The 25,581-nt window shown below is 43.9% G+C and overlaps 1 protein-coding gene across 10 annotated transcripts in view; it reads left to right on the top strand.

Annotated features, from left to right (window-relative positions):
- Nucleotides 1-25,581, top strand: part of samd11 (sterile alpha motif domain containing 11) — a 194,513-nt gene that overhangs the window by 126,454 nt on the left and 42,478 nt on the right. For all 10 annotated transcript variants that reach the window (XM_067970314.1, XM_067970315.1, XM_067970317.1 and 7 more), the window contains one exon: nucleotides 19,507-19,651. In XM_067970314.1, the coding sequence (XP_067826415.1) occupies nucleotides 19,507-19,651 (145 nt within the window). The remainder of the gene's footprint in view (nucleotides 1-19,506; nucleotides 19,652-25,581) is intronic.

The following is a 25,581-nucleotide window of genomic DNA, read 5'->3' as shown; positions in this document are numbered from 1 at the left end:
CTGGATGTCTAGAATTGTAAAACTGTCTGTCCTGGTACAGATTTCCCTTAGTACACTGATCTCCTGATATCTGTTGCATTTATTTAACAGGAATATGTGCAAAAGCATTGTATAGTTTTGTCTGTAAGATTTTGACTTCAGCAGGGATTCGTATCAATGAAAAAAACGTGCGGATGCGTTTTTCCTCAGAATCCACACTCCTGATCAGTCACACTGAATGACGATTTATTTATTTTTTGTTCTGGGATGTTCTCCTTTGCCTTTTGCTGGTTGCAGGAGCAGTTTTTTTTATTTCATCCTCTCTCCCCGTTTTAAATTTGTAATGGTATAAAGTAATTTTTCTTCGTACCAAGGAGACAAGACATCGTTTGTCAGTGCTGCCATCAGACCTGAAGATCACATTAATAAAACCCTACCTGAGACAGCGGCAGTATATTAAAGGAAAGTCGTGTTTATTGGATTTATTTTTGAGATTTTGTTTTGAAGCCTGCTGAAATACAGCCCGTGTAGGCCAGCAGAACGAGCCTGCGAATTTAACCCCGTTATTAGGCGAGAGCTGTAACCTGGTTTCTGGCCCCTTTTATTGCTTTTCCTGGATGGAGGTCTATCTCTCAAAGAGCTTTACTTTTCAGTCGTAGCCAGGTGCAGCAGAGACATGTGATGCTGCTCAGACTCCCCATGCGCTCTCCACACTGAGATATATCTGTCTCCTGTATTGCTATGAAACAGTGTCTTTTGATTGAAGGTCACCGACTGACCTAGTGGGGAAAGCCCCCTCACCCCACCTACCCATCCTGAGGTCCAACTCGGACATTTAGACCAGAAGTTTCCAGGTTCTATCCCAGATCTGTGCTGAGCTAATACCCGTCATTACTCGCTCAACTATAAGGGGGTAGGGCGTTGCGGATGAGGACAGGACCGGCCTTGGCTATGATGCTCTTCATTCTGTGCCTCTGCTGCACCTGGCTACGACTGAAAAGTGAAGCTCTTTGAGATCTCTCAATCTCTTCCTCTCGTCTCCCATGGAAACCTAGAGGCAGACTTGAGACTCAAATCCACAGAGAGATGTGGAAATTATCTCATTTGTCCCAGGATACAAAGCCGTGACTCTTTTCAGGGATCAGTGTAATTCTCAAATTCCCTTCAGAACAGTTTGAGCAACAACATGTCAATCAAATAATAGTCCAGGGGGTGTCATTTTGACTTTGGGTGATAGTGTATATGTCTGCTCCCGATTTTAATTTCCATTAAAGCCACTGGCATCGCTGGTTTTACACTATCACCCAAACTCAAAATTACGCCCAGGAGCCATCTCCCAAGTGGCATCGCTCAATCCAACCTTTTACACTTACCTGGATGGACTGTTTCTGAAATGTTTTCTTGGCATGTTGTGAGACGAGTTTGTCAGAGGCTGGTGGAGAGCCACTGTCCATCCTAATTTTGGTCCTTGTACTCCTTTCATTGAATCATTCCGAGGAAGCCAGCAGTGCCATACAGTGTAAAAGCAAGTGGAGGTCGGTGTCTCTCTACCCCCTGCACCTGTGAGAGAGAAATTGGGCTCCAGGACCGGGGCCTGAAAGACAGCAGAGGCCAGCCCTTGCGGTATAGGGGATTTAGGCTCGGAACGGGAGACTAGGGCTGAGCAGGATAGACAAAACGGGACCTAGGGAGAAAGTGTCCTGGGTGTAGGAGTGAATAAGGGGGAGGGGGACTCCTGGGAGAGTCAGGCTATCTCATCCAAGTTTTACCATCCTGTCAGAATCCACCTAAATGTAACTTCAAAACTTAGACAGGGGATGCTTTATATAGATTGTATTTAAATGACCCCTTTTAAATTATCTATAAATTTCTATTTATTTGGTATCGGCCAACATTTTATACCAATATATGTACTGTATTATAAATGGAGCACTTCAATTAATAAACAAAAATTTGGCGTGATGATATCAACTGGAATGTCGCAGTTCTTTTCAACAATGGGCAGGCCTGGGGCCTAGGAAGGAGTGGATCTGATATATATTCAGGCCAATCCTGGGAGAGTGCAGCAAAGTCTGGAGCCTTGGGAAACTGTTGGGAAGGAGGGAGTGGCAATGTCCACAAACTGGAGTCACAATAGGAAGTCTAGATCTGATGTGGACTGAGATGAAGGAAGCCAAGTTGGTTGGAGGTGGAGTAAGGTTGCCAACTCTCCAGGATTGCCCTGGAGTCTTCAGGAATTAAGGATTAATCTCCGGGATACTGCTGCAAGCAACACGGGAGAAAAAGCATTGTGTTTTTTTTTTCAGTTTCTTTGAACGCTTTTGTTTACCAGTTATAAAAATATTGGAGATTGGAAAAAAAAAGCTGTCTGACTGACGGTCAAAAATCATCCAATCGGGTAATGAAGAGTCTGTTCACTTTCCAGTTGAAGTGGGAAGGCGGGGCGTCACGAGAATGAATGTGTCGGGCGACCAATGGCGGAAGCTTGGGGGCGGGACGGTTAGAGACGAGAGGTCATGTGATGAAACCTCCGGTAATACGGCAAACCAGAGTTGGGGGGTATAGCGGAGTGCCAGGTTATGGAGCAAGACGGCAGCTGATGTAACATTATGTAATGGCACCCCTTCCACCACCCTAAACATTCACTCCCTTCACCGGCGCACAGTGGCTGCAGTGTGTACCATCCACAGGATGCACTGCAGCAACTTGCTAAGGCTTCTTCGACAGCACCTCCCAAACCCGTGACCTTTACCACCTAGAAGGACAAGAGCAGCAGGCACATGGGAACACCACCACCTGCACGTTCCCCTCCAAGTCACACACCTTCCCGACTTGGAAATATATCGCTGTTCCTTCATCGTCGCTGGGTCAAAATCCTGGAACTCCCTTCCTATCAGCACTGTGGGAGAACCTTCACCACACGGACTGCAGCGGTTCAAGAAGGCGGCTCACCACCACTTTCTCAAGGGCAATTAGGGATGGGCAATAAATGCTGACTTTGCCAGCGACGCCCACATCCCATGAACGAATAAAAAAAAACTCCTGAATCTTGCAGCAGAAGAGGGCACGCACAATAAATCAGAGCTCAGACAACGGCCACGTGATTTTCATGAATGAATCAGATCTCTGAAAAAAGGCAGATTTTAAAGAGGATAGAAGGTGCGGGATATAAATTTGCCTTGGACGCTGGCGCATGGGCGGCCTGTTATACGCTCGTCCCGATATTCAGTCATAGTAAAGTCAGTGGGACTGAATACCAGGCGGGGCGTTTATTTGGAGCGAAATCATAAGATGGCGTGTAAAGAACCAATTTAGTACTAATGGCAGACACAAAATCCCATCCTGTGTTTGCTACTCCTTTATAGCAGCCTGCTGCTTCTGGCCCCCACCCACCAGAACTGCAGCTCCCAGACTGCCACTTCCTTTAGCCAGCCGTTGCTTCCCTTCTTTGAAGTTCCACTAGTTCCCCAAAGCTACCACATCTAACCCCAGACCGGCCTCAGCAACACAGTGGGACACATTCCGCAGAATGCCTCCTGCCTGTGCGGAATGTTTCTGAAGTATGGCATAGCTTCGGGAACAATTTATATGTCAATATGTGTGTACGGGCTGAAGCTGGTGACCATGTATTATCATTTTATAAGTAAGGGTAGAAATTCCTCTGTATGTTTCTTCCCTCCCTCCTCTTTCAGCTTTCCCTGGCCTGCAGCCAAGAGAATAGGCAATGCTGTTTCCTGGTGTCTACTCGCACTGCTCTTTAGCCAGTAACGGGGAGGTCCATGACAGCAGTCAAGCGATGTTTGTGTGTTTGATTTTTTTTTCCCTCCTCCTCTTGTGGGGAAACTCCCACCCTGAACTTGGTTCCTTACAGATAAGCATATCATCTGTAACCGATTCCAGTGAATAATTACAGTTGGTGTATGATATCCATTTTCTATATTACCTTTCTGATTACTTGCTTCTTAAATTCTTTCAAGGTCGTCCATTATATATCTGCTTTTATCTTCCCCACATTATCGTTCCTACAAAATTGTTTTTTTTAATGTATATCTCTGCTCGCTGACCTACATTGGCTCCTGGTCTGGGAACGCCTCGATTTTAAAAATTCTCATCCTTGTGTTCAAATCGCTCCACGGCCTTGCCCCTCACTATCTCTGTAACCTCCCCCAGCCCTACAACCCTCCGAGATCTCTGCACTCCTCCAATTCTGGCCTCTTGTGCATTCCCGATTTTCATCGCTCCACCATTGGTGGCCGTGCCTTCAGCTGCCTTGACCCTAAGCTTCGGAATTCCCTCCCTAAACCTTCCCGCCTCTCTACCTCTCCTCCTTTAAGAGGCTCCTTAAAACCTACCTCTTTTACTGAGCTTTTGGTCACCTGTCCTAATATCCCCTTATGTGGTTTGGTGTCAAATTTTGTTTGATAACGCTCCCGTGAAGTGCCTTGGGACGTTTCACTACGTTAAAGGTGCTATATACATGCAAATTGTTTGTTGTTATAGTATATTCTGTCGCTGGAGAGCTAGTGACGAGAGTCATCAATTTAAAACAGATACTAAGAGTTAGGAGAGGGGTGAGGAGAAATTTCTATTCAGAGTTTTGTTGGAGCACGGAATGATTTGCCACAGGGAGTAGTTGAAGGTATTGCAGTAGGGGCATTACAGTGGACTTCACTATACCTGGATTAGGGAGGGGGAAATTGCACGTCTAGCAATCTGTGCTGGAACTGGAGGTCCAGTGAGGACAGGATGGCGGTAGCTGTGAAGCTTCATGATGTCCCATAGCCTGTAATCTGACTTTGGACTGGGGAAAAAATGTCTACCCTTGTAGCTTCCTTCTCAATCTTCCACCAAAGTGGTGGTGGCAACTTCCCAGCCAGATCTTTTACAATAGCCACAGTTTAACTTGGAGCCAGCCAGGCCTCACTTAGACATTAGCAGTAACATGCAAGAACCCTCTTTCCATATCTCCAGCTGAACAGAACTGACTTTAGGGAGCTTTCTGACTGATTGTAAATTGCCCTGCTCTCTACTGGAAACCATTTCTGTGGAGAACAAGAGGGTTTTTCAATGGTCCTTCCTCCCCGTCCTTTCTCCCTGCATGGGGGGAGCTGGATGGCACAGTAGGTGAACACACTCTGCTTTTGCCACTGGGACTTGGATTAGGATTAGAATCCATCCCAAACCAAAGGGTGAAAGCCTTCTATCTCTGCTGGGCCGTAAGGTCTTATGTGAAGTAAATCCGGCCAGTCTCAGTCCAGTTTCTAGTGAGTGTGGATCCACAGCACAAAACTATCTCCAGTGTGGTGCTCAATTGGTACAAAAATTGCTAAACTCCACACGGCTGGAGTGGGCAATTATCAGGCTGGTGCAGTAGGGGGCGATCTTCTGAGGTTAAGGGATTAAATTTAGAAGGGAAAAAAATGCTTCTCCCGATCCAGAACCCCATTTAAATGGATATACTACAAAGCTACCAGTGCGATATTCTCTCCAATAGGTGATTGTCAGTAGTGAGTTAAGTGGACAACTTCAATTGAGGAAATTAAAGTTGATTCACAATGCTAGGCCTGTAGCACCTTTGACTTACACCATATAATAATACATAAAACAACTGATCCAGAGCCCAACACATTATGCTTGCAGGGGCGTTACAGTGTCAGTGTCATCCTACAGTCCTGTGATTACCATTTGATTGTCATTGCTAGAACAGTACAGCAATAGCAACACAGAAGAAAATGGCCCCCCCTACTACTGATACAAAGGTTAATTCTGACCCATGCTTCCAGCATTTCCCTTACTGGGAGCACAAAATTTACCCTATAGTTACCTGATATGATGGACCAGGATAGAACAGCACAGGAGATTCTCAATTTCAGTCAGTAAATCGTTTCAATAATACTTTTGTATTTATTAATAGAATGTAACTGAACATTAAGAACATAGCATTTGAAAAGAAAAATCAGGAGATGCCCCGATATTGCTGTGGGTAAATGCGCCATGTGGTGTGGTACTGAATCATACAGAAGATCTCTGGTTTTGATATCCAATCTGTAGGCAGATAGCTGTTATCAGACAGGATAGCGGAAAGAGAGCTATAATTAGACTCAGTGACCCTGAGCGAGGGAGGGGGAGAAAAAAAATCACCCCTGATTAATGTACAGTGACCCCCCCCGCTGAAAAGTGCGCGAGCATATGGATATCATGTGAGAACCAGAACTGGATGTGGCTGTGATGCCCCATGTGGTCGAACAGCCTGCCGATACTCACTTTCGAGGTTCGGAATGGCCACTCGGGCGTGGCACCGGTGGCAACTGTGGAATCGTACAGCAAGTTGAAGGAACACCTTCAGGAGAGAAGGGGAGCACATCGGGAGGCAATGGATCTTTGGAGCGGCAGCTAGGGAGACGTCTAATTAAAAGGTTCGTATGATGACAAGCTGTGATAATGAAACATTGACAATTTATGGTTGCCAGAGAAACACCCCACATTGAGAGCTCACTGAGGTAACTTGTAGTGCCTCAACTGCAGGCCTAATCTGAGTTAGCCCAGCATAGCATCTTGGTCTTTTTTTAGACAGCTAGTTATCTTCTTCTTCTCTGCACCACAACCCCCCCGCCCCCCCTCATTTCCCTCTCTCCCACATGACACCTTCTCCAGAGAGCCAAGCTGCATATTCATTCTTTTTTTAAATGATAAAAGTGCCATTAATGAGATCCAGTTCACGCTCACTAATGGTGTACAGGATATCTCATCAGAGGCTGGCCCTCATCGAGCCCACGTTTATTACACTTTTGGAAAACGTCAGTCAAAGTCTGCGAGGATTACATCTCTCCGATCTGACAGAGGTGATGAATTGATTTGTAGAAGTTGTCACCTTTAGTCGCGTGCAGACTAATTTATGCTGGCGCTTTTCTAAAAGAGGGCTGTGTTTCCCATCAAAATCTACTCGTTGGAAAAAAGGGGGAGAAAATGATTAAATGAATGAAACCCGTGATCTCACGATTTTGTTTTTAGTAAAAAAATAAATTACTCCATTTCGAAAAATTTGCATCCATGAGCATATCAAAAATGAATGCAAATTAAAGTGCCAAGTCCACAGTTCTGTTACTCAGGGGTCCTTTTGATTCTTCTGAGCTTTCAGTAAAAATATTAAAATTTCAAATTTGGGACATAATTCGGAATTCTCTCCGGAGCGGAGTGTTAGCTGGGCTCACCTGGTACCGCTCTTACCCCTGAGACAGATGGTTGTGAATTTGAGGCCCTCCTCCAGATCTTCAATGAGTGATCTCCAGGGCAGTACTGAGGGAATGTCGCACTCCCCTTTCATAGAACATGCTAAACCAAAGCTCTGTCTCACTGTTCATGGTATACAGCAAAGATCCCATGTCACTATTTGAAGATAACACAGGGAGGGCTTCCTTCCTCAACCAGTACCACCAAAGAACAGAGTGACTGGTCATTCATCTTGTTGCTATTTCTGCCACATAATAACAGTCAGTGAACTCCAAAAGTAACTCATTGTGTGAAGTACTTTGAGATGTTTTGACATGGAAAGTGCTATATATATTTATTTATTATTATAGTTATTTATTCCCCCCCCAAAATCAGCCTGATTTGTGCTATCAGGAAGTTTAATAAACATAAAATCACTACTGTGTACAGGATTTTCTGGTTCAATTCTGCGCAGTTGTGCACATTATATATCTGGGAAAGGAGTACGCATCATATACACGCAGTTACATTCTGCCACCTTCGAGACTGAGCTGATTCCAAACTTAAACCACGGAGCATCCGGTAACTTTGGTAAAATGGGCCCAAAATGCCCAAGAAGCCAATTATTTTCAAATCAAAATCGAATTTATCATAATTTATGTATTGCAATTTTTTTTTGTTTTAAGCTCTTCCCGTTCCTGAAGCTGTCGACAGCAATGTCAATGTGTCAATCAGCGTGATTCCCACATGTCACCGTACAACAGGGTTTTTGTTTTGCATTCCTGACAGACGCATCAGGGGTTTGCACAGGACTAAGATCGATGCAACCTCATAATTGGCAGCCAGCCAGGCTCCTAAATTATAAATACCATGGCAACGCAAAAAAAAAGAAACCTCGTATCTCAGATAATTAATTTACCGGAGTAAATAATGAAACATTTTAATTTTTGTCTCATTTCCTCCATATACACATGTCTCAAAACAATCGGAGAAACTGAGAAATGTGACATTTTTGTGTGTTAAAATTTAGTGTTTGGTATATATATATATATATATATATATATAGAACATGCAGGTGGGGAGCACAAGGGAAAATTAATAGAAGTCCTTTGTTAACTCAAATTCAATTGCTATGCCATTCCACTGGTGGTGTCTCTTTTCTCCTGCTCTGTCACTGCCTCGATACCTCTGGCAAGACCTTAACTTTGACCTCATGGTAGCCCCTGATTCTGACTTCCACACTGAAGCCCAGCCTCCACCAGAGAAACTTCACAAAGGAATTAGCGTACAGTATGTGTAAATATGGAAAATGCACTGCCGATAGAATGAACCTTTTTAACCTGTGTAATCTATTTAAAACAAATAGCAGATAAACGGTGCAAGTTGTTTGCTTTAATTCGGTTAGCCTTCTGAAAGCACCCCATAAAAAGTTTTAGTGCACTTGCGGGAAAGGAGACGGTCATAATCTGGAAATCAGACAGAATATTCCAGCTCCAAATTAGAATTTTTTTTACAGCAACTAGTTTGAGGTTTTGAGGAATTTGGACATGTTTAAGCAATCACAGTATTGGCCCCCTGATTAAACAACAACAACTTGCATTTATATAGCACCTTTTAACGTAGTAAAACGTCCCAAGACGCTTCACAGGAGCGTTATCAAACAAAATTTGACACTGAGCCACATAAGGAGATGTTAGGACAGTTAAAGAGGTAGGTTTTAAGGAGCATCTTAAAGGAGAAGAGTGTGGTAGAGAGGCAGAGATGTTTAGGGAGGTAATTCCAGAGCTTAGAGCCAAGGCAACTGAAGGCACGGCTGCCAATGGTGGAACGATGAAAATCGGGGGTGCGCAAGAGGCCAGAATTGGGGGAGCACAGAGATCTCGGAGGGTTGTGTAGGGCTGGAGGAGGTTACAGAGATTGGGGGGGGGGGTGGGGCCATTGAGGGATTTGAAAACAAGGGTGAGAATTTTAAAATCGAGGCATTGCCGGATTGGCAGCCAATATAGGTCAACGAGTACAGGGGTGATGGCACAAGTTAGGATATGGGCAGCAGAGTTTTGGATGAGCTCAAGTTTACGGAGGGTGGAATGTGTGAGGCCGGCCAGGAGAGCATTGGAATAGTCAAGTCTAGAGGTAACAAAGGCATAAAATGTGAATAATCAGAAATGTAAATGATCATCTAGTTAATTTGGCATTGGCTTAACAACATGGATAGGCAAATGACATTGGTTCAGTAACAACAAAAGGCAGGTTTTTGGTCTTGGGTTTGTTAGCTGGACAATAGACATTAACAAAATGTAATAATGTGAATGAGCTGAGATTGATGGAAGAGAGATTAACACTGAATGAACATTTAGCTGGGACCATGTGCTGTTTATTTGACAGTTTGAATAATTTGAGAATTGCTTCAATAATTGATAGACTATTCAGTTATTAAATTGATCAGTTGGCCGAGCTGAAGCAATGGGAAATTAATTGTTGGCATTTTACAGACTTGCGGAAATAAACTAAAAACGGCAGTCCTGAAAGTGCATGTGAAAAAGGTGCGCCTCAGTTAGATCCTTGATCTTTTAAACGTGTCCAGCATATTGACCTTAGGTTTATCGTTAAGTGTTGAACATTGCATTTATGATTTTATTTTAAATTTTGTCGCATTATTCCCAAGGCTGCACATCGCGTCCTTACTCTCATCCCTCTGTCCCCTTTGGTTGGGACAGTAAGTGGACTGTGTGACTCACCTGATATTGTTGACATGAGTCCGGTCTGCAAACTATGCGCTCACTGCGAAATGTGACAAGCAGGTGCATTTTTCTTCTAAGACAAGATTAGGTAAAGCCTCCCCCCCCTACTACCACTTAGCGACCGACCTTGTTAATCATGAGCCACGTGACAGGCAGGTCGACGTTAATGGCAAAGTCAAGCAGTATCACTTGCAGTGTTTTTATTCCCCATTTCTCCTGAATCTTTGTGGGACACACTTTCCCGAGTGCTGCTTTGCCCCTCTGATATCTTGCCCGGGTGTCTCACAAGACAGTCAAGGGGTAGAATTTCTGTGGGGGTCCGTCTGCTGTAACCCCAGCGGAGGTTCCGCGGGAACCCCAGGAGAAATGGCATTCACTTCCGCGACCTCCCACTGACGTTATGGCAGATGATCAGGAGGACACCCGTGGAAATCATGCTTCTGAGCGTTAGCCAGCTATTCCGCCGTGGTGCATCAGTGGGCTCGCTCGAGTCTGAGCTCGCGCGATATCCGCAGGTCACTGAAAACCGATCGGGAATGGGAACCTGATCGCTCCCTAGCTTAGAGACACTGAAGCCATATTGTAGCACTCCAACCGCTGACCCAGCTGAAATCAGCCAACTCAACACAGACTAATGATTGACCCCAGAACCTTCCCAATCTGAATGGTTCATTACCACACCATGCACCCACTGAGCCATCAGAGAGCTTTAACTTGAAAGGTTTTTAACGAATCTCTTAGATTTTGCACGGTAATGCGACCTTAATTTTTTTATTGTAAACCTTTTTTGTTACGATGGGGACAGAGCAAATCAGGCCTTCCATCTTACTTGCTCTGCTTCCCAGTTGGTTTGTTTTCTCAGGTGCTCACAAAACTTTGCCTAAGGGCAGAGGAGCACAGGAGAAGATTGTGGAAATTCCAGGACGGTGCCCACAAGTAAGCCGCTTCTGTGTTTCATTAAAGCAAGCTGTCGGGTTGGAAGCGGCTCGGATTATCATTCAAGTCGTGCCTTCTTCCTCCTAGGCAGAAGCTGTTAATAAATCTTTGGCGATTTCCAGATTTGAGATGGGCAATACTTTTACAGCATTTTAGCAAGTTGGCTAATTTAAAGATAGGAGGAGACATTAATTTCAAACCCCGCCCGCTGCCCATCACCCCGCCCGCTGCCCATCACCCCGCCCGCTGCCCATCACCCCGCCCGCTGCCCATCACAAAAATCAAATGACATTTTTAAAAATCCATTCTGTTGCCTCAGGCACAAAGTACACATGTTGTAAACCCAAACTTTCAGTTTACCAGCCGATTAGGTTTAATTTACTTTATCGTTTCAGTGGACAGGACCATAAAGGTTTTGTAAATTTAATATAATATAAAAGCAGCTGATGGAGAATCATTACCGGGTAAATTCTGGTGGTAAACCCATTACCAACAATCTGTCGTAGCAACGTTTGTGAAAGTGCTCTGTTGTTGCTGCTAAAGTAAAAGTTTGCATTGATTTTTCTTTTCTACAGTTGTAAAAAAAATTGCTATTCCATGAGTGACAAATATATTAATAGTTGATATTTCTTCTAGAATCTAACAATTGCTTCCAAACAGCTATCTAAAAATGGCCAAATTGGCTCTGTCCCTTGCCTTATACTTGCACGCATATTGTCCATGAGTCTGGTAATTCAGGAAGCTGAGTCACACATATATATTGCCAGTGATAATGATGCCACTTGGAGACGTGCTAAGATGTGGACTTTCATAGGGGACACCGAAAGGACGGTGTGTTTGCAAGCTCAAAAAGACCTTGAATAGAAACCGAAGCCTTTACATGTGTTGGTTGATGTGCAGGTCTCAAGTCTAAGGCCATTGTGGTGTGACTAGGGTTGCCAACCCTCCAGGATTGGCCAGGAGTCTCCAGGAATTGAAGATTAATCTCCGGGACAGTGCTGCGAGTAACCTGGGAGAGAAATCATGGGGACGTTAAAAACAAAATGGTGTGTTTTTTTTCATTTGCTTTGAACACTTCTGTTTATTGGTTATAAAAATATTGGAAATGGGGGAAAAAGGCTGTTTGACTGACGGTCAAGAATCATCCAATCAGGTAACGAGTTTTTTCCACTTTCCAATTGGTCTGGGCGACCAATGGCGGGAGCGTGGCGGGAGGGGGCAGTTGGAGGCAGGAGGTCATGTGATAAAACCTCCAGGAATATGTCCAGTTGGAGTTGGCAACCTTAGTTGTGACAGGAGCATCTGAACCTCTCTGCTACTCCTGAAGGTGTTTTTTTAAAAAATTGTCTGAATGACAAAGTGCCTTTCAGGACAACTGCCCAGGTTTATAACCACAGTAGCATGCATGAAATAAGATCGGGGACATAATGGCATCATCGCCGGTTCTGCTCTAAATGTTCAGACACTTTTGGAACAGGCTCTTCCAGGAATTTAATGGCCTTTGGGTCTTCTAGATTGGGAGTTGATGGGTCAGTGTACCAATGCCTTGAGTCATGACGGGTAAGATATGGATTTGTGCTTGTGATCCTTCACGTAATTACTCCCCAACCTGGGTTGGGCAGTTGAGAGACAGTGCCCAGTGAAGGCCAAGTACTTAACTATGGCAGAAAGTACATAGAATTATGTAGAATTTACAGCTCAGAAACAGGCCATGTGATCCAACTGGTCTATGGCAGTGTTTATGCTCCACATGAGCCAAAAGTAATAAATAGTAAAAGTAATAGTCAAATCAGGTCACAACAGACGATTACAGCATCGACATGAGGTGGGATCCAGTCTCTTATTCATCCTTTCGGTGGCAAGGGATGGAGGTGTGATACTGGGAAACTAACTCACAAGAGTGTGGGTCTGTGGAGGGGGGAGAAAGAAATAATATCTTGTGTCTAGTTAAGGAAGCTGGAGTCAGGGAACTGGGGAACATATTCTATTGAAGCCTAGAGTGATGGGGTAGAAGTCTCGTGTCTTTGCTGTCAGTAAAATGAGTTTGGATCATTATCAACTTAGCCATAGTGAGAGTGGATCCACAATACAGACTGCTCACAAATAGACACTAAAGTGGTCACCTCACTCAGAGAGGTCAGAATATAATGGTTAGGCACATGTTTCACTTTGGCCCACTATAGAGTCCTTTTATAAGGAGATTCCATTTTCCTCAGGAGACTGTTACTGGAACTAAGACATCCTTACATTTAAAATAATAAAACAAGTAACTTGAAGGGGGAAAAACAAACTTTAGCTAGGCTTTCCTTTATTTAGAAAGGGAGAGAATGTTCTAGATCCTCCCCACCCCCCCCCCCAAACCTGAGATGAAATTGAAAGATTCATGGAGAAGAGGGAGGGGTAATTCCACAATCCCAGTGGAGAAGTAGATGCTGAGAGGTTGTTTCCCCTGGCTGGAGAGTCTAGAACGAGGGGGCAGAATCGCAGGATAAGGGGTCGGCCATTTAAGACTGAGATGAGGAGGAATTTCTTCACTCAGAGGATGGTGAATCTTTGAAATTCTCTACCCGAGAGGGCAGTGGATGCTGCGTCGTTGAGTATATTTAAGGCTGAGATCGATAGATTTTTGGTCTGTAGGGGAATCAAGGGATATGGGGATCGGGCAGGAAAGTGGAGTTGAGGTTGAAGATCAGCCATGACCTGATAGAATGGCGGAGCAGGCTCGAGGGGCTGCATGGCCCACTCCTGCTCCTATATCTTATCGGAGTTCAGCGGCAGTGCGGATCAGAGATGGGGGGGCTACTTCATTGTTACCCTGATTCTCTGACCTGCGCTCCATGGGAGCGTGGAATTAACCCTGAGGCCTGGTTCTGTTCGTGTGATATTTATGTCGAGTGTGTCTGTGGGTTGGTGATTAAAAACCGTGGCTGGAGATTGCCACTGAGGCTTCAGAAGCTGGATGACAGCAGTGTCAGGGCCAACATCCTGAAGAGTTTTTGCATATCTCGACCTTATCAATGACTGCACCACAACGGGAGCCACCCATCGTATCCTGTTCATAATTCAGTAAACAAGGAAATAAAAATAATTGTAAGAAGTGTGGCTTCATGTCAGTGGCTGAATGCACCATGTGGCGTGATACTGAGCTGATATGTCTGGAGTTAGCTAATATCGACCAGGCTAACAGTGGGAGCCCTACAATTGATGTGCCCCTGGGCAAGGGATTCCAATCCTGAAGGCTGTCTCTTGTTGGAATTTGTAGCACGGGTCAGCTCCCTCCCTGACTGCACTGTACTGGTTCCTCCCCCCACTTTTCTTTTTGGCATCCTTAGTTTACTTGCCTATTTTAAAATAAAAATCTTTTTTCCAAAGTTAGTTTTTCCTAACTTGCATTTATATCCAACTCTGCATGTCAACTGAGAGAGCAGTCGAGAGGATGTGCAGGCCGCATGCTGTCAGCACTCCATTGTCAGTGGCATTCTCCAGTTCTGTCTTGTATCCTTTAGGAAAGGCCCCACCTTCACTCAGCTCCTTTACACTTTTATGGTGTCAGTTGTGGCTCAGTTGGCAGCACTCTGGCCTCTGAGTCAGAAGGTTATGAGTTCAAGTCCCACTCCAGAGACTTGAGCACAAAATCTAGGCTGATTCTCCAATGCAGTACTGAAGGAGTGCTGCACTGTCGGAAGTGCTGTCTTTCAGATAAGACGTTAAACCGATGCCCAGTCTGCCCTCTTAGATGAATGTAGAAGATCCCACGGCACTATTTTGAGGAAGAGCAGGGGAGTTCTCTCTGCTTTTCTGGCCAATATTTATCTCTCAACCAACATCACTGAAACAGATTATCTGGTCATTATCACATTGTTGTTTATGGGACCTTGCTGTGCGCAAATTGACATTACAACAGCAACTACACTTTAAAAAGAACTTAATTGGCTGTGAGGTGCTTTGGGATATTCAGAGGTCGTGAAAGGTGCTACATAAATGCAAATTCTTTCTTTACCCAAGGTGTTCTTGTAAAAAAAAAACTTTTCCTAATACATCTGGTTCTGTTCATATCACTGGATTATTTTCCTTGTCATTTATTTCTGCTTCACCTTTCTATCATTCATTCTCACTATAGAGGAATTTGGTTTCACAGTACCATGTAATATCCGAACTTTGGCCAGTCGGTACGCTAATGTAATAGCACAGTTCCCGCTCTGTCCCTGACATTGTGTCAATCTCGGAAAACTAAAAAAAAAATTAATTCAAACTAAACTGGGGCAGGAGGGGAGGGTGTATTGCACAGCCGAAATTTTTTTATTCAAAAGTGAGATCATTTTAATAACTTATGTTAACCAGATGTGAATTTGTTAACAGTCTGTTCAGCAGGCCTACTTTAGCCAAGTTGGAGCAATACTGTCTCTTTAAAGGGGAGGCGATGGGTGATTTGTTTCCTATGTGACAATAATGATTTCTTCAACTTACCGCACTTTGGCTATATATTCCCTATTAGTCACTGAGTGGAAAGTACAGTTTTTCCCTTGCTAGGCCCGAAACCCAGTAGGCTTTTCTTTAAAGACACGTGATCAGCAACCCACACATGGTTTCTCCCCTACTGCATGTGTGATGCAAACACTTACACTGTAACACTTCCTAGGCAGCGTAGACAAGGTAAGTACACGGAAACAGAAAGACTTGAGGCCATGGGAAACAGTTACACAGGTGATCGGGTATCTTGTGTTGTATGGTGTTAAAAGGGACATCTTTAAAATCAGTACATGTTAGATGCATTGCTTAAGGTTTCTCTGTGATGTCAATTTGTTTCTGAATCCCTATCATAAACTCGTGAGTGCTATTGTACATTTTCATTGAGCAAAGTTAAGGTGTCACTTCTGCTGGCCAAAGCAACCAATTTTCGTGGCTTTTTGACCCTGCCAGTCTTAAAATACTGTCAGATTAGGCCCACAGCATGTCCCCCTCACTGGCTTTTTCCGTTATACAATGACTTAAATTGTTGAAGTATAAAAAGGTAGAAGTCGTTTCCTCTATATAACTATCTATCTCTCTGTAATATTGAACAAAGGAGTGCCAAATTACGTGGAGTTCAGCTTTGTGTGTGTGTGTTTTATTTTAAAAGGTGGAATTTAAATTAAATTTAAGCCGCAGGAGAGGTGCACACTTCCTCCAAGGCAGGCTACGGGTGGATGACGCGGGGTAAAGAAAGGCGCAAGTGAAGTCAGAGACGCCATGAAAGTGGCAGGCGTTGCCATTTTAAGAAAGGCATTGCCCTTTTAAGCTGCCACGCTATGAACAGAGGGCTAAAAGGGAAGAGGCTCATTGTGGGGGGTGGGGAACCTCTCTGTGGTTGGCCTTTTTGCTGCGTGAGCACAGGGTTCAAACTGAGTTGTAGCTCTAGGCGGCCCAAATGACTCATTCAGGTGACGCTTGTGGATTAACAGGGAATATATTTAACTGGCCGTCTGCTGGGCAAGTTGCCACGGCAGCTAAAGAAGTTAGAACAGAAGGGTGGGTGTGGGGAGGGGGACGGGGGGGACGGGGGGGGGAGAACCTAACTAGATGTAAACGGCATTGTGTGAATCTAAGCTTTTAAATTCTCCTTAACTTTATTATCTGTAAATGCAATTCGTTTTTTGATCGTGTTTCCCGTCGAGCGGATGTTGTGGTGTCTGAAAGGTTTGTTAGAATGCAGCTGTTTCTCTTGACAGCTCCCCTCTACCTACCCCCCACCCCCCACACCCCCTCAACAAGGATAGATTTCCTGATCTTCTCCTGTGTCTGTGTCGGCTGTACAATTCCCGGTCTCGCTGAATGGATTTGTCTGTAAACTGTAACTGGCTCTTTGTGCTAACGTCTTGAGGCAAGTCAGGATTCCAGGGGGAGTCAAAACTAACGATAGACAGGGACGGAGACGGGGACCGTGGGATTCACTCCAGAGCGTCTCGCGCTCCGCACTGTATTGAACGTCAGGCTCGTGTGGAGCGTAGACCAGTTGGGCTGAATGGCCTGCTTCTGTGCTGTAGACTCTGCGTAATTCCAGTTGTGCCTTCTCTTGACGTGAACGGGTTTGCTGTGATATTTAGTGATCTAGAGCGTACAGTGCAAAGAGGAGGAGGAGACAACTTGCTGCTTTTACGCTGTTGTGATCTCACACAGTAAAAGGGCAGGTTCCTTCAATGTGATTCTCCAGATGTATCTGTTCGCACCCTTCAGTTGGTGTGTACATTTTATTTAGTTTAAAGAATACAGAAATTCATATATGCTATAAGTGAGCACTGTATATGTATATTTTTCTGAAAGTCGTATCAGAGTCAGGGGGTAATTACCCCAGCAGTCACGTTACATGGCAGAGGATTAGGTGGGCAGCTGAACCACTTGAGGTGCCTGGAGACATGAATCATTCACAACAGCATGGATGATCCCAGAGGGCACAGCTTACCTCGGGTGATGATAAGCATCATTTTGTTTGGGCTGTTACGGTCATTACTGGCTCTGCGGTGCTTCACTTGACCTGGTAGCGAGGTGGCGGATGGGGTTGGGGGGGAGGGGAGGGGTTCATGATCGAATTAAATGACTGTGTCACTATTATTATCCATCTGTTTTTTTTTTACCCCGTACATTTTGAGCCTTAAGCAAAAATCCAGACTGTGCCAACAGTGCCGTGTGAATAGATCTAGCGATAGTGCTGTTTCTGTTGACAACTTTAATACACTACTAACAGATCCCCTGTGGCATTGCTCATGATAAGGCCGAAAAAGGTGCTGCTTTATCAGGACAGTAGCCTTATTATCTTGTAATGCGCAACATACTATTTTGCTACTGAGGCAGGGCCGTGTGTCCCTTTAAGGCCACACAGTCTGAGTGTTGTGAACAGGCACATTCTGAGGTCAATTGGAGCGCAGTCGCTCCTCTGTAGATTGGCAGCATTCGGTTGTAAATCTCTGGCTCCTCTCCAAGCTTAGGATACAAAAATCCAGCAGGAAAAGACTGGTTTTCTTTTCTTAAGATAGTTTTGAATCTGTAATAAAGGCGTGACACTTTACGATGTGACCTCTGAAGTATGATTGACTCAAAAACCCTCTACATCTGTTCACTCCAACAGATAGGTAGGGTCGTTTTTTTTTAATTCCAAGATCCTCATTCAGCCAGGTGTCGAGTCACTGCGCTCTGGTGCCCGGTCTTATGTGAGCTTTGTTTGTTACTAACATCGTGTTGAGTTTTATACGCCCGCTGAATTACAAAGGAGAATGAGGTGAAGCAATTTGTTTTTATCTCGCAAACAAGAGAAGAAAATAAATAGAGGTGAGAGGCTGAATTTTATTGTGAATTTTCTGTCTCTAGAATTTTTAGGTCGTACATCTTGACATCATCATCATTCGGGTCCGTGGATCAATAATAATGGCATCTGATTCCTTGATCCTACTGCAAAGTGGCACAGTCTTTATTCAAGCTTTTTCGTTTAGCTTTCTCTCCTTACCCCATTCTTTCCTGAAGGTCGTGACCCCCACGCTGGGGTACGGTTGCTTCGAGCATTTTGGGGGTTTGATTTCCTCAGTTCACTGGTGAAAGTGCTTGCACAAAATTCCTAATTCAACACAGTTGTTAACGAGTTTTAAAGTTAGCAACTGTGTTAAAACAAGGAGTTTTACACGAGCATCATCCCATGGAAGGAAATTAAGCTCCATGCTGTGCCATCCTGGACACTGATGGTCACAACTGTGGGGACATCAAACCTGATGCTATCCTCGGCCATCGTCAAACTAAATACACTTTCCAGTAAGAGATACTGGACAGCAATTCCCTGCCAAACTTATTTTCTTCTACTCTGCCTGGTGATACTGAAGCTGACTGTAGTATTCCCACCCCAGCCCCAGTTGAGATCAACTAATTCAGCACAAACCAGGTATCGGACCGGGAACGTTCCTGAGCTGCAGGTCTCAATCCTACACAGTGCGTCAATTCATGTTGGACTGTGAGGTCAAAATAACAAACGGTCACTGCTCCTCCCCAGGGGCAAAGAGCCGCTTTAGTAGCACCAATCCTAACTCTTAGTAACCATTAATAACAGTCAATCAGTTCTGCAGTAAACAGTCAACACCGGGCCATCACATTTATAATGTAGCAATAAGATGGAGATTAATTACCAAAAATAAAAATGGGGAAACAATGTTGCTGCAGTCCTCTGAAATCTGCGCCTGGTCACGTCTTACTGCAAATCTGATCTCCAGTATGAGTTGACTTGTAAGGGTGGTTCACTGTTAAAGGTACAGTCTGGTGATAGTCTCCTTTCCCCCCATGAGTTAAACAGAGCATTTCACTTCATGGGTCAGGTTCCCTTATCACAAATTGCCCACCTCTGATGGCGGTTTATGTCAAATGAAAATCGCCACGCTGCGACGGCAGAGTGTGTAGTCTTGTGCCAAAGCATCCAGGACGCAAGCGATAGAGGAAAAACTGGGACCTAAGTAATAAAAAAAAAACCAAACCAGATGCAAATGCGGCAGACTGAAAATAAACACTTTTCTGTGTGTGCCGGCTTCCACCTGCGTATTTACGGAGGTTGTGAGGAACTGAAGTGTCTGGACATCTCAGCTGCTGGGGCGGAAAAAGAAAATGAATTTTTTTTTTCTCCTTCTCGCAGATCTGCTGAGGGCTCGGCAAGAGGCAGTGGCTGCGGTTCGAAACTCCAGTGCCATGGAGGCTCACATTCCATCTTCAAGCAGTTCGTCCAGTCAGAGGAGGAAGCAAGGACTCCCCCAGCACAGAGACGCACATTTTAGCGAGAGGTCAGTGTCAACGTTGCTGCAGCAGATTCAATTTCATGAATGCAAAAATATTCATCACTTGATTCAGTTATTTGAGACTGCGGTTTAAAAAAAAAATTCCACGTTGCTTTTCATGAAAGGCGCCGTCAATATTTGGGACATGCGGCAATCCTTTTTTTTGTGACCGTCTTATTTAAACAATTGTTATAATTATAAATGTGTATTTTTGTGACCCCCCCCCCCTCCATTCCCACGTTTTGCTTTATTTTGGTCCCCTTTTACTCCACCCTGCATTTACAACGGATTGTTTTTTCTAAGGCACTGCTGCCACAAATTTAACAAGTTGCGACCATACTGAAGAGCTTAGAGTTTATTAAAGAAACATGACTGATGCTACATTCTGAGATCACTAAACAGTTGAGCAGGGTTTTAAAATCTGGATTTTTTTTTTTCAGAATGCAAAAGCCATTTTGGGCCTCTCTGCATTGCCATAGCAGCGAGGGATAAGACAGATAATTTTGTATTGGTGACAGCGCAACCTGCATCCAAAATGGATGAAAAAGGAATAAGACAACAACAACTTGCATTTATATAGCGCCTTTAACGTAGTAAAATGTCCCAAAGCACTTCACAGGAGCGTAATCAGACAAATTGACACCGAGCCGAAGAATGAGTCATTAGGGCAGGTGACCAAAAGCTTGGACATAGAGGTGGGTTTTAAGGAGTGTCTTAAAGGACGAGAGAGAGGTGGAGAGGTTTAGGGAGAGAATTCCAGAGCTTAAGGGCCTAGACAGCTGAAAGCCGACAGACGAAAACAAATGACGTAAATAATAGAACCAAAAGGGAACAATATTGTATTTCTTTAAATTAACAACAGAACTTTGAGTTGCTACCTTGAGATGAAAGGCAGATTGCAACCTCTACAATAGGAAGATAGAAACAGGAGTAGGCCATTTGGCCCCTCGAGCCTGTTCCGCCATTCAGTGAGATCATGGCTGATCTGTGACCTAACGCCATATACCCTCCGTAGCCCCATATCCTTTAATACCTTTGGTTAACAAAAATCCATCAATCTCCGGAAGAAAGTTCCAAACTTCTACCACCTGTTGTGTGTAGAAGTGTTTCCTAACTTCACTCCTGAAAGTCCTGGCTCTAATTTTTAGGCTATCTCCTAGACTCCCCAACCAGCGGAAATAGTTTCTCCCTATCAGTTCCCCTTAATATCGTGAAAACTTCAATCAAATCTTCTAAATAAAAACAATGTGGCACAACAAAGGCCCTTTTGTGACATTCCAAGGGCCCTGAACTCCGTAGAGGCCATAACCCAGTTAGAACATTTTCTGTTTTATTTAATGGAATGTTTTCCCTCTCTTTTATTTAGATTATTTTTTTTTATTCTCTCTGCTTTGCAATTTGGCCCTGGGTGAGGGGGGGGGGGGAAGCTCCCATCGATGCTCGTCTCTCACAATATGCAGACTGTACCGGACAGTGTGTCATTTTTTTTTTGCTGCCCTCTTTTTTTGAAAAGATCCACTGCGAATGGATTGTGTGTTGGAGAGCTGGGGTTTTTTCATAGGAAGCTGATCCTAATCCTGGTTCATTGCATGTGGTTGTGAGGTTCTCTGCATTTAGACTGTGGTGCGCGAGAGGAAATCTGATTCATATGTAACGGGGAAGTAGTTGCAGGCTGGTGCGACTGGAGCTGGTGGAGCAGCATGAGTTTGGGTTATTAGCAGGGTGCAATCTGAAGCAGAACTGGTTTTACCCATGAATGTCTTCTCTTTAAATACTGCTCGCCCACTCTGGTACTTTCCCCAATTAATTTTAACTGGCTGTATTGGAGCTATTCTCATGGAGCCGACATTTTGGTTTCTTTAACAGTAAACCAAAAAAAAAACCTTTCCCTCTATATCGGGATCCTTAGAATGTCCCAAAGCACTTCACAACCCTAGTTTTGAAGGGTAGCCACTGTTGTTTTGTAGTAAATGCAGCAGCCAATCTGCGCACATCAAGGCCCCCCCAAACAGCCATTGAGATGAATGAGCAGTCGTTCTGGTTTGGTGTTGTTTAAGGGAAGAACGTTGTCCTGGACTTGCTGTTTTTCTTTGAATAGTGCAATGGGATCTTTTACATCCACCTGACGAACTGGAACAGGCAGATGGGTCCTCGGTTTAGCATCCCAACTGACAGATGACACCTCTGGCAATACTGAGCTGCGCTCCTTCAGTACTGCACTGGTGCGTCAGCCTTGATAAGTTCGAGTCGGTTTTTTTTGTTCATTTTTTTTTGGGGTTGAATTTTGTGCTGAACAAGGTGAAGGATATCAGTGCTGGGGAATGTCACCCAGTGTCAGCTGAAACACTGCCAGGTAGGGTACAGCCCCATTAGACTCTTCCACTATGCCACGAAGGTGGAGAATAGACTCCCTGTGTAGCAGGTATAGCAAAATTGTAAACCAACTTTTAAAGAATGGGTTTACGATTTTGTTAACACAGAGCACAATCTTCCCTCAATATGTCTTGACTCCCAATCCCAAAGGGTCACTCCCTACTGCATCAGTGTGACATTTTCCACCTCTCATACCAGTCAGGCTTCCCTGAGTGTGACTGCAGCCAGCTTCAGGTTTGTCGATGAAATGAAAGAAATCATTAAAACCGTCTGGTTCGCTCAGGGGCCTGTTTATTTTCTTGACTTGAGGTGACAAAAGGGCCTGCCAAGTGATTTTATTGATAAACCCTGAATTTTGCAGCATCCTGGGTGTACAAGGCCAGAAAAAGCCGATGCCTTAGAGGTGATGGGGGAAGAGAATCGACGCCAAAAAAGAAACAAAATTTTTTTGTCAATGTGAAATGAGTCAATTGTGAATGGCACCACCTCACTCTGGTCTTGCGTTTTCAAAAATGTTGACTCAGTTCAACGCTGTCTGGTCAGCCTTCAGGAACCAGCTTACTCCATGCATTACGGACAATATTAGGTGAAGTGTGATGAATTATCACTTTCCTTGTGTGTTGTGGTGTTTAAAAGCTGTCAGGAATAGGTATGTAATAAAATAGACGAATGGCTCCCACTAAACAAACGTGAAAGCAGAGACTATCAAATTAACCACTAAATGCAATACCTTTCCATCAGATTACAGAATGAAATCAGATTAAAGATTTACAACTATGATGCAGATTTAATAAATCAAATACTTTGGATGTGTATGGAGCTTTTATTATTGATTTTATTTTCTGCTTATTCCAAACTAAGTTATTTTGGTTTTAGCCTTGTCTATTATCTGTATTGTATTTTTGCAGCCACTTCTTCTTGATTTTTTATATATATATATAAAAAAGTTCACATTTATTAATAAAAATTAATACATGTTGGTCCGGATTTGAAGAACAAAATCCCTGTTAGCTCAGAGGACAGTTTCAATCTGAGCCTGCGAGCGAGAATTCCGAAGGGCAGCATTATATTATGGGATAGACATATACAAAAGCAGCACAGGAAGCTGTAATGGGTTAAATTCATAATACTGCAGTTAGCTAAGAAAAACATTACAAAGACATTTCTTAAAGGAAAGGCTATTATCCACTTACCAGCGGACAACAGTGATCCTTCTAACAAGGGCCCCGAATAGGCAAATGCTGTTTTTTTTTTGGCTGAAAGCGTTTTAAACCAGTACTTTGAGCGTGTATTTTTCAGGAGAAATATTTTACTCATCAGAAGCCAGATTGGGAGCGTCCGTCGGCCAATCAGGCACTCCCTTAAAATTCCATTTGTGCACCCTGGGGAGTGCTCCGCAGGGAACGATCTGGGTTGCGAACAGTGGCGTGCTTTCTGTGTTATAAAAAAAAAGAAATAATTGCCCACAAAGGAATTCCTAGTGTTAGTTACGGCAGCACAATAACCCTCAGCATTACAGGAACAATACATCAGCACCATCGACCCAGTCAAACCAGGTCCTCAACTAGTTATAACCATTCTTGGACCTAAATCGGTTGTCAAGGCCTGAACATTAAGGTTTACATTTGTTTTCTGTTATTTAAGACAGTCTCACCCATTGAACAATATTGGTTAATAAGTCTAACATGCCAGGCTGCTCTATTCCTCCTCTCCTCTGTCCACCTCCTCCTCCAAAAAACATACAAGGTTTGAATGGATCTGACCGTTTGCCATCTTTTTATTGTGTGGCCTTATCTTTACATCTCAGTTAATTTATATCATCTTAGTGTTTTTTTTTTGACTTTCCAAGGTGAGAGAAGTCAGTCCCGGGGAATGGAACACTTCTCAACCTCAGTACACCCCTTTACTCTGCTCCAATCGTAACTTCGGAAACGTCTCCCCTATTGTGGTAACATAACATTTACCATTTCTCATACAAGTCATCCTTCTGGTCTGTTTGAATGAGATTGCCAATCTACTGCCAAACCACTGCAGTTTTTGTGCCCACTAAGAACTGGGTTTAAGACCGACAACCTCAATTTCTCATAAAACCTTAACAGAGGGGACACACTCATTCCATCAGTTTAGGTGTCAGCCATGGCTCAGTGGGTAGCACTCTCGCCTCTGAGTCAGGAGGTTGTAGGGTCAAGTCCCACTCCGGAGACTTGAGCACATGATCTAGGCTGCACTGTCGGAGGTGCCGTCTTTTGAATGAGATGTTACACCGAGGTCCTGTCTTCCTTCTCAGGTGGACATAAAAGATCCCATGGCACTATTCGAAGAAGAGCAGGGTAGTCCTCCCCGGTGCCCTGGCCAATAATTATCCCTCAACCAGCATCACTAAACAGATTATCTGATCATTATCACATTGCTGTTGCTGGGATCTTGCTGTGCGCCAGTTGGCTGCCATGATTCCTACAGTACAACATTGATTACACTTCAAAAAGTACTTCATTGGCTGTAAAGCATCCTAAGGTCGTGAACCGTACTATATAAATGCAAGTCTGCCTTTCTTTTGGATCTGGATGGTGAAAGAGGCAAAATAGTGCGTCAACCTGCTCTTCCATCCAGTCCCCCGTCACAATGCAGTTCAGTAGATGCCCAGTCTTTTTATTTTCATTGTCAGTTCCCACACATTATTTGTTCTGGCAAAAAACAGGAACCCTCACATCTGCACATGATCATCTTTCACAACACACCGGTCAGATACAAGCCACTTTCGACAGGATGTGCAATCAGAATTTCTGATGGTCTGCATAGATCTTCAACAAAGTCTGAACTCTTAGTAGTTAACACTGTGAGAGCTTAATCCCTTCGCACTCAATGCCAAAATGATCCATTGTGCAGTTCCTCAAAGTGGTCGCAGATGGTTTCCAGCCTCCCGGTATAGTTTCAAATGTTTCTTTTCCCCCTTTACTTTGGTACAAATAATTGAGCAGTTTCAATTTATCATTTTTGTGAAGAGGTGTACAGTGGTGTGGCAGATTATTATTACTTCAAAGCAAGCTAGGAATTAGGAGCAAAGTACGTAAATTTAAATTAGTGAACAGTAAATGTGAAAGCAAACGTATTAGAAGAACTTTGCTCAGAGAGCGATAAATGTTTTGAATGGTCTGTCAAGCAGGGTAGTAGAGACAAAAACATTAGGGTCATTCAAAATGGATGTCAGATGCTAAAATAGGAGAGTTAGGATACAAGAAATATGAGTCTCAATTGGAGAGTTAGGAAACAAGAGGGATGAGTCACAATGGGAGTGTTAGGGTATAAGAGGCTCAACAGGAGAATTGGGGTACTAGAGAGATGAGCATTAATGGGAGAGTTAGGGTACTAGAGGGGTGAGCATTAATGGGAGAGTTGGGGTACTAGAGGGTGAGCATTAATAGGAGAGTTGGGGTACTAGAGGGTGAGCATTAATAGGAGAGTTAGGGTACTGGAGGGGTGAGCATTAATAGGAGAGTTAGGGTACTGGAGGGGTGAGCATTAATAGGAGAGTTGGGGTACTAGAGGGTGAGCATTAATAGGAG

Source organism: Heptranchias perlo, chromosome 32, assembly GCF_035084215.1.
Source record: "Heptranchias perlo isolate sHepPer1 chromosome 32, sHepPer1.hap1, whole genome shotgun sequence".
Classification (NCBI taxonomy): Eukaryota; Metazoa; Chordata; class Chondrichthyes; order Hexanchiformes; family Hexanchidae; genus Heptranchias; species Heptranchias perlo.
This window is presented reverse-complemented; position numbering and strand designations above follow the sequence as displayed.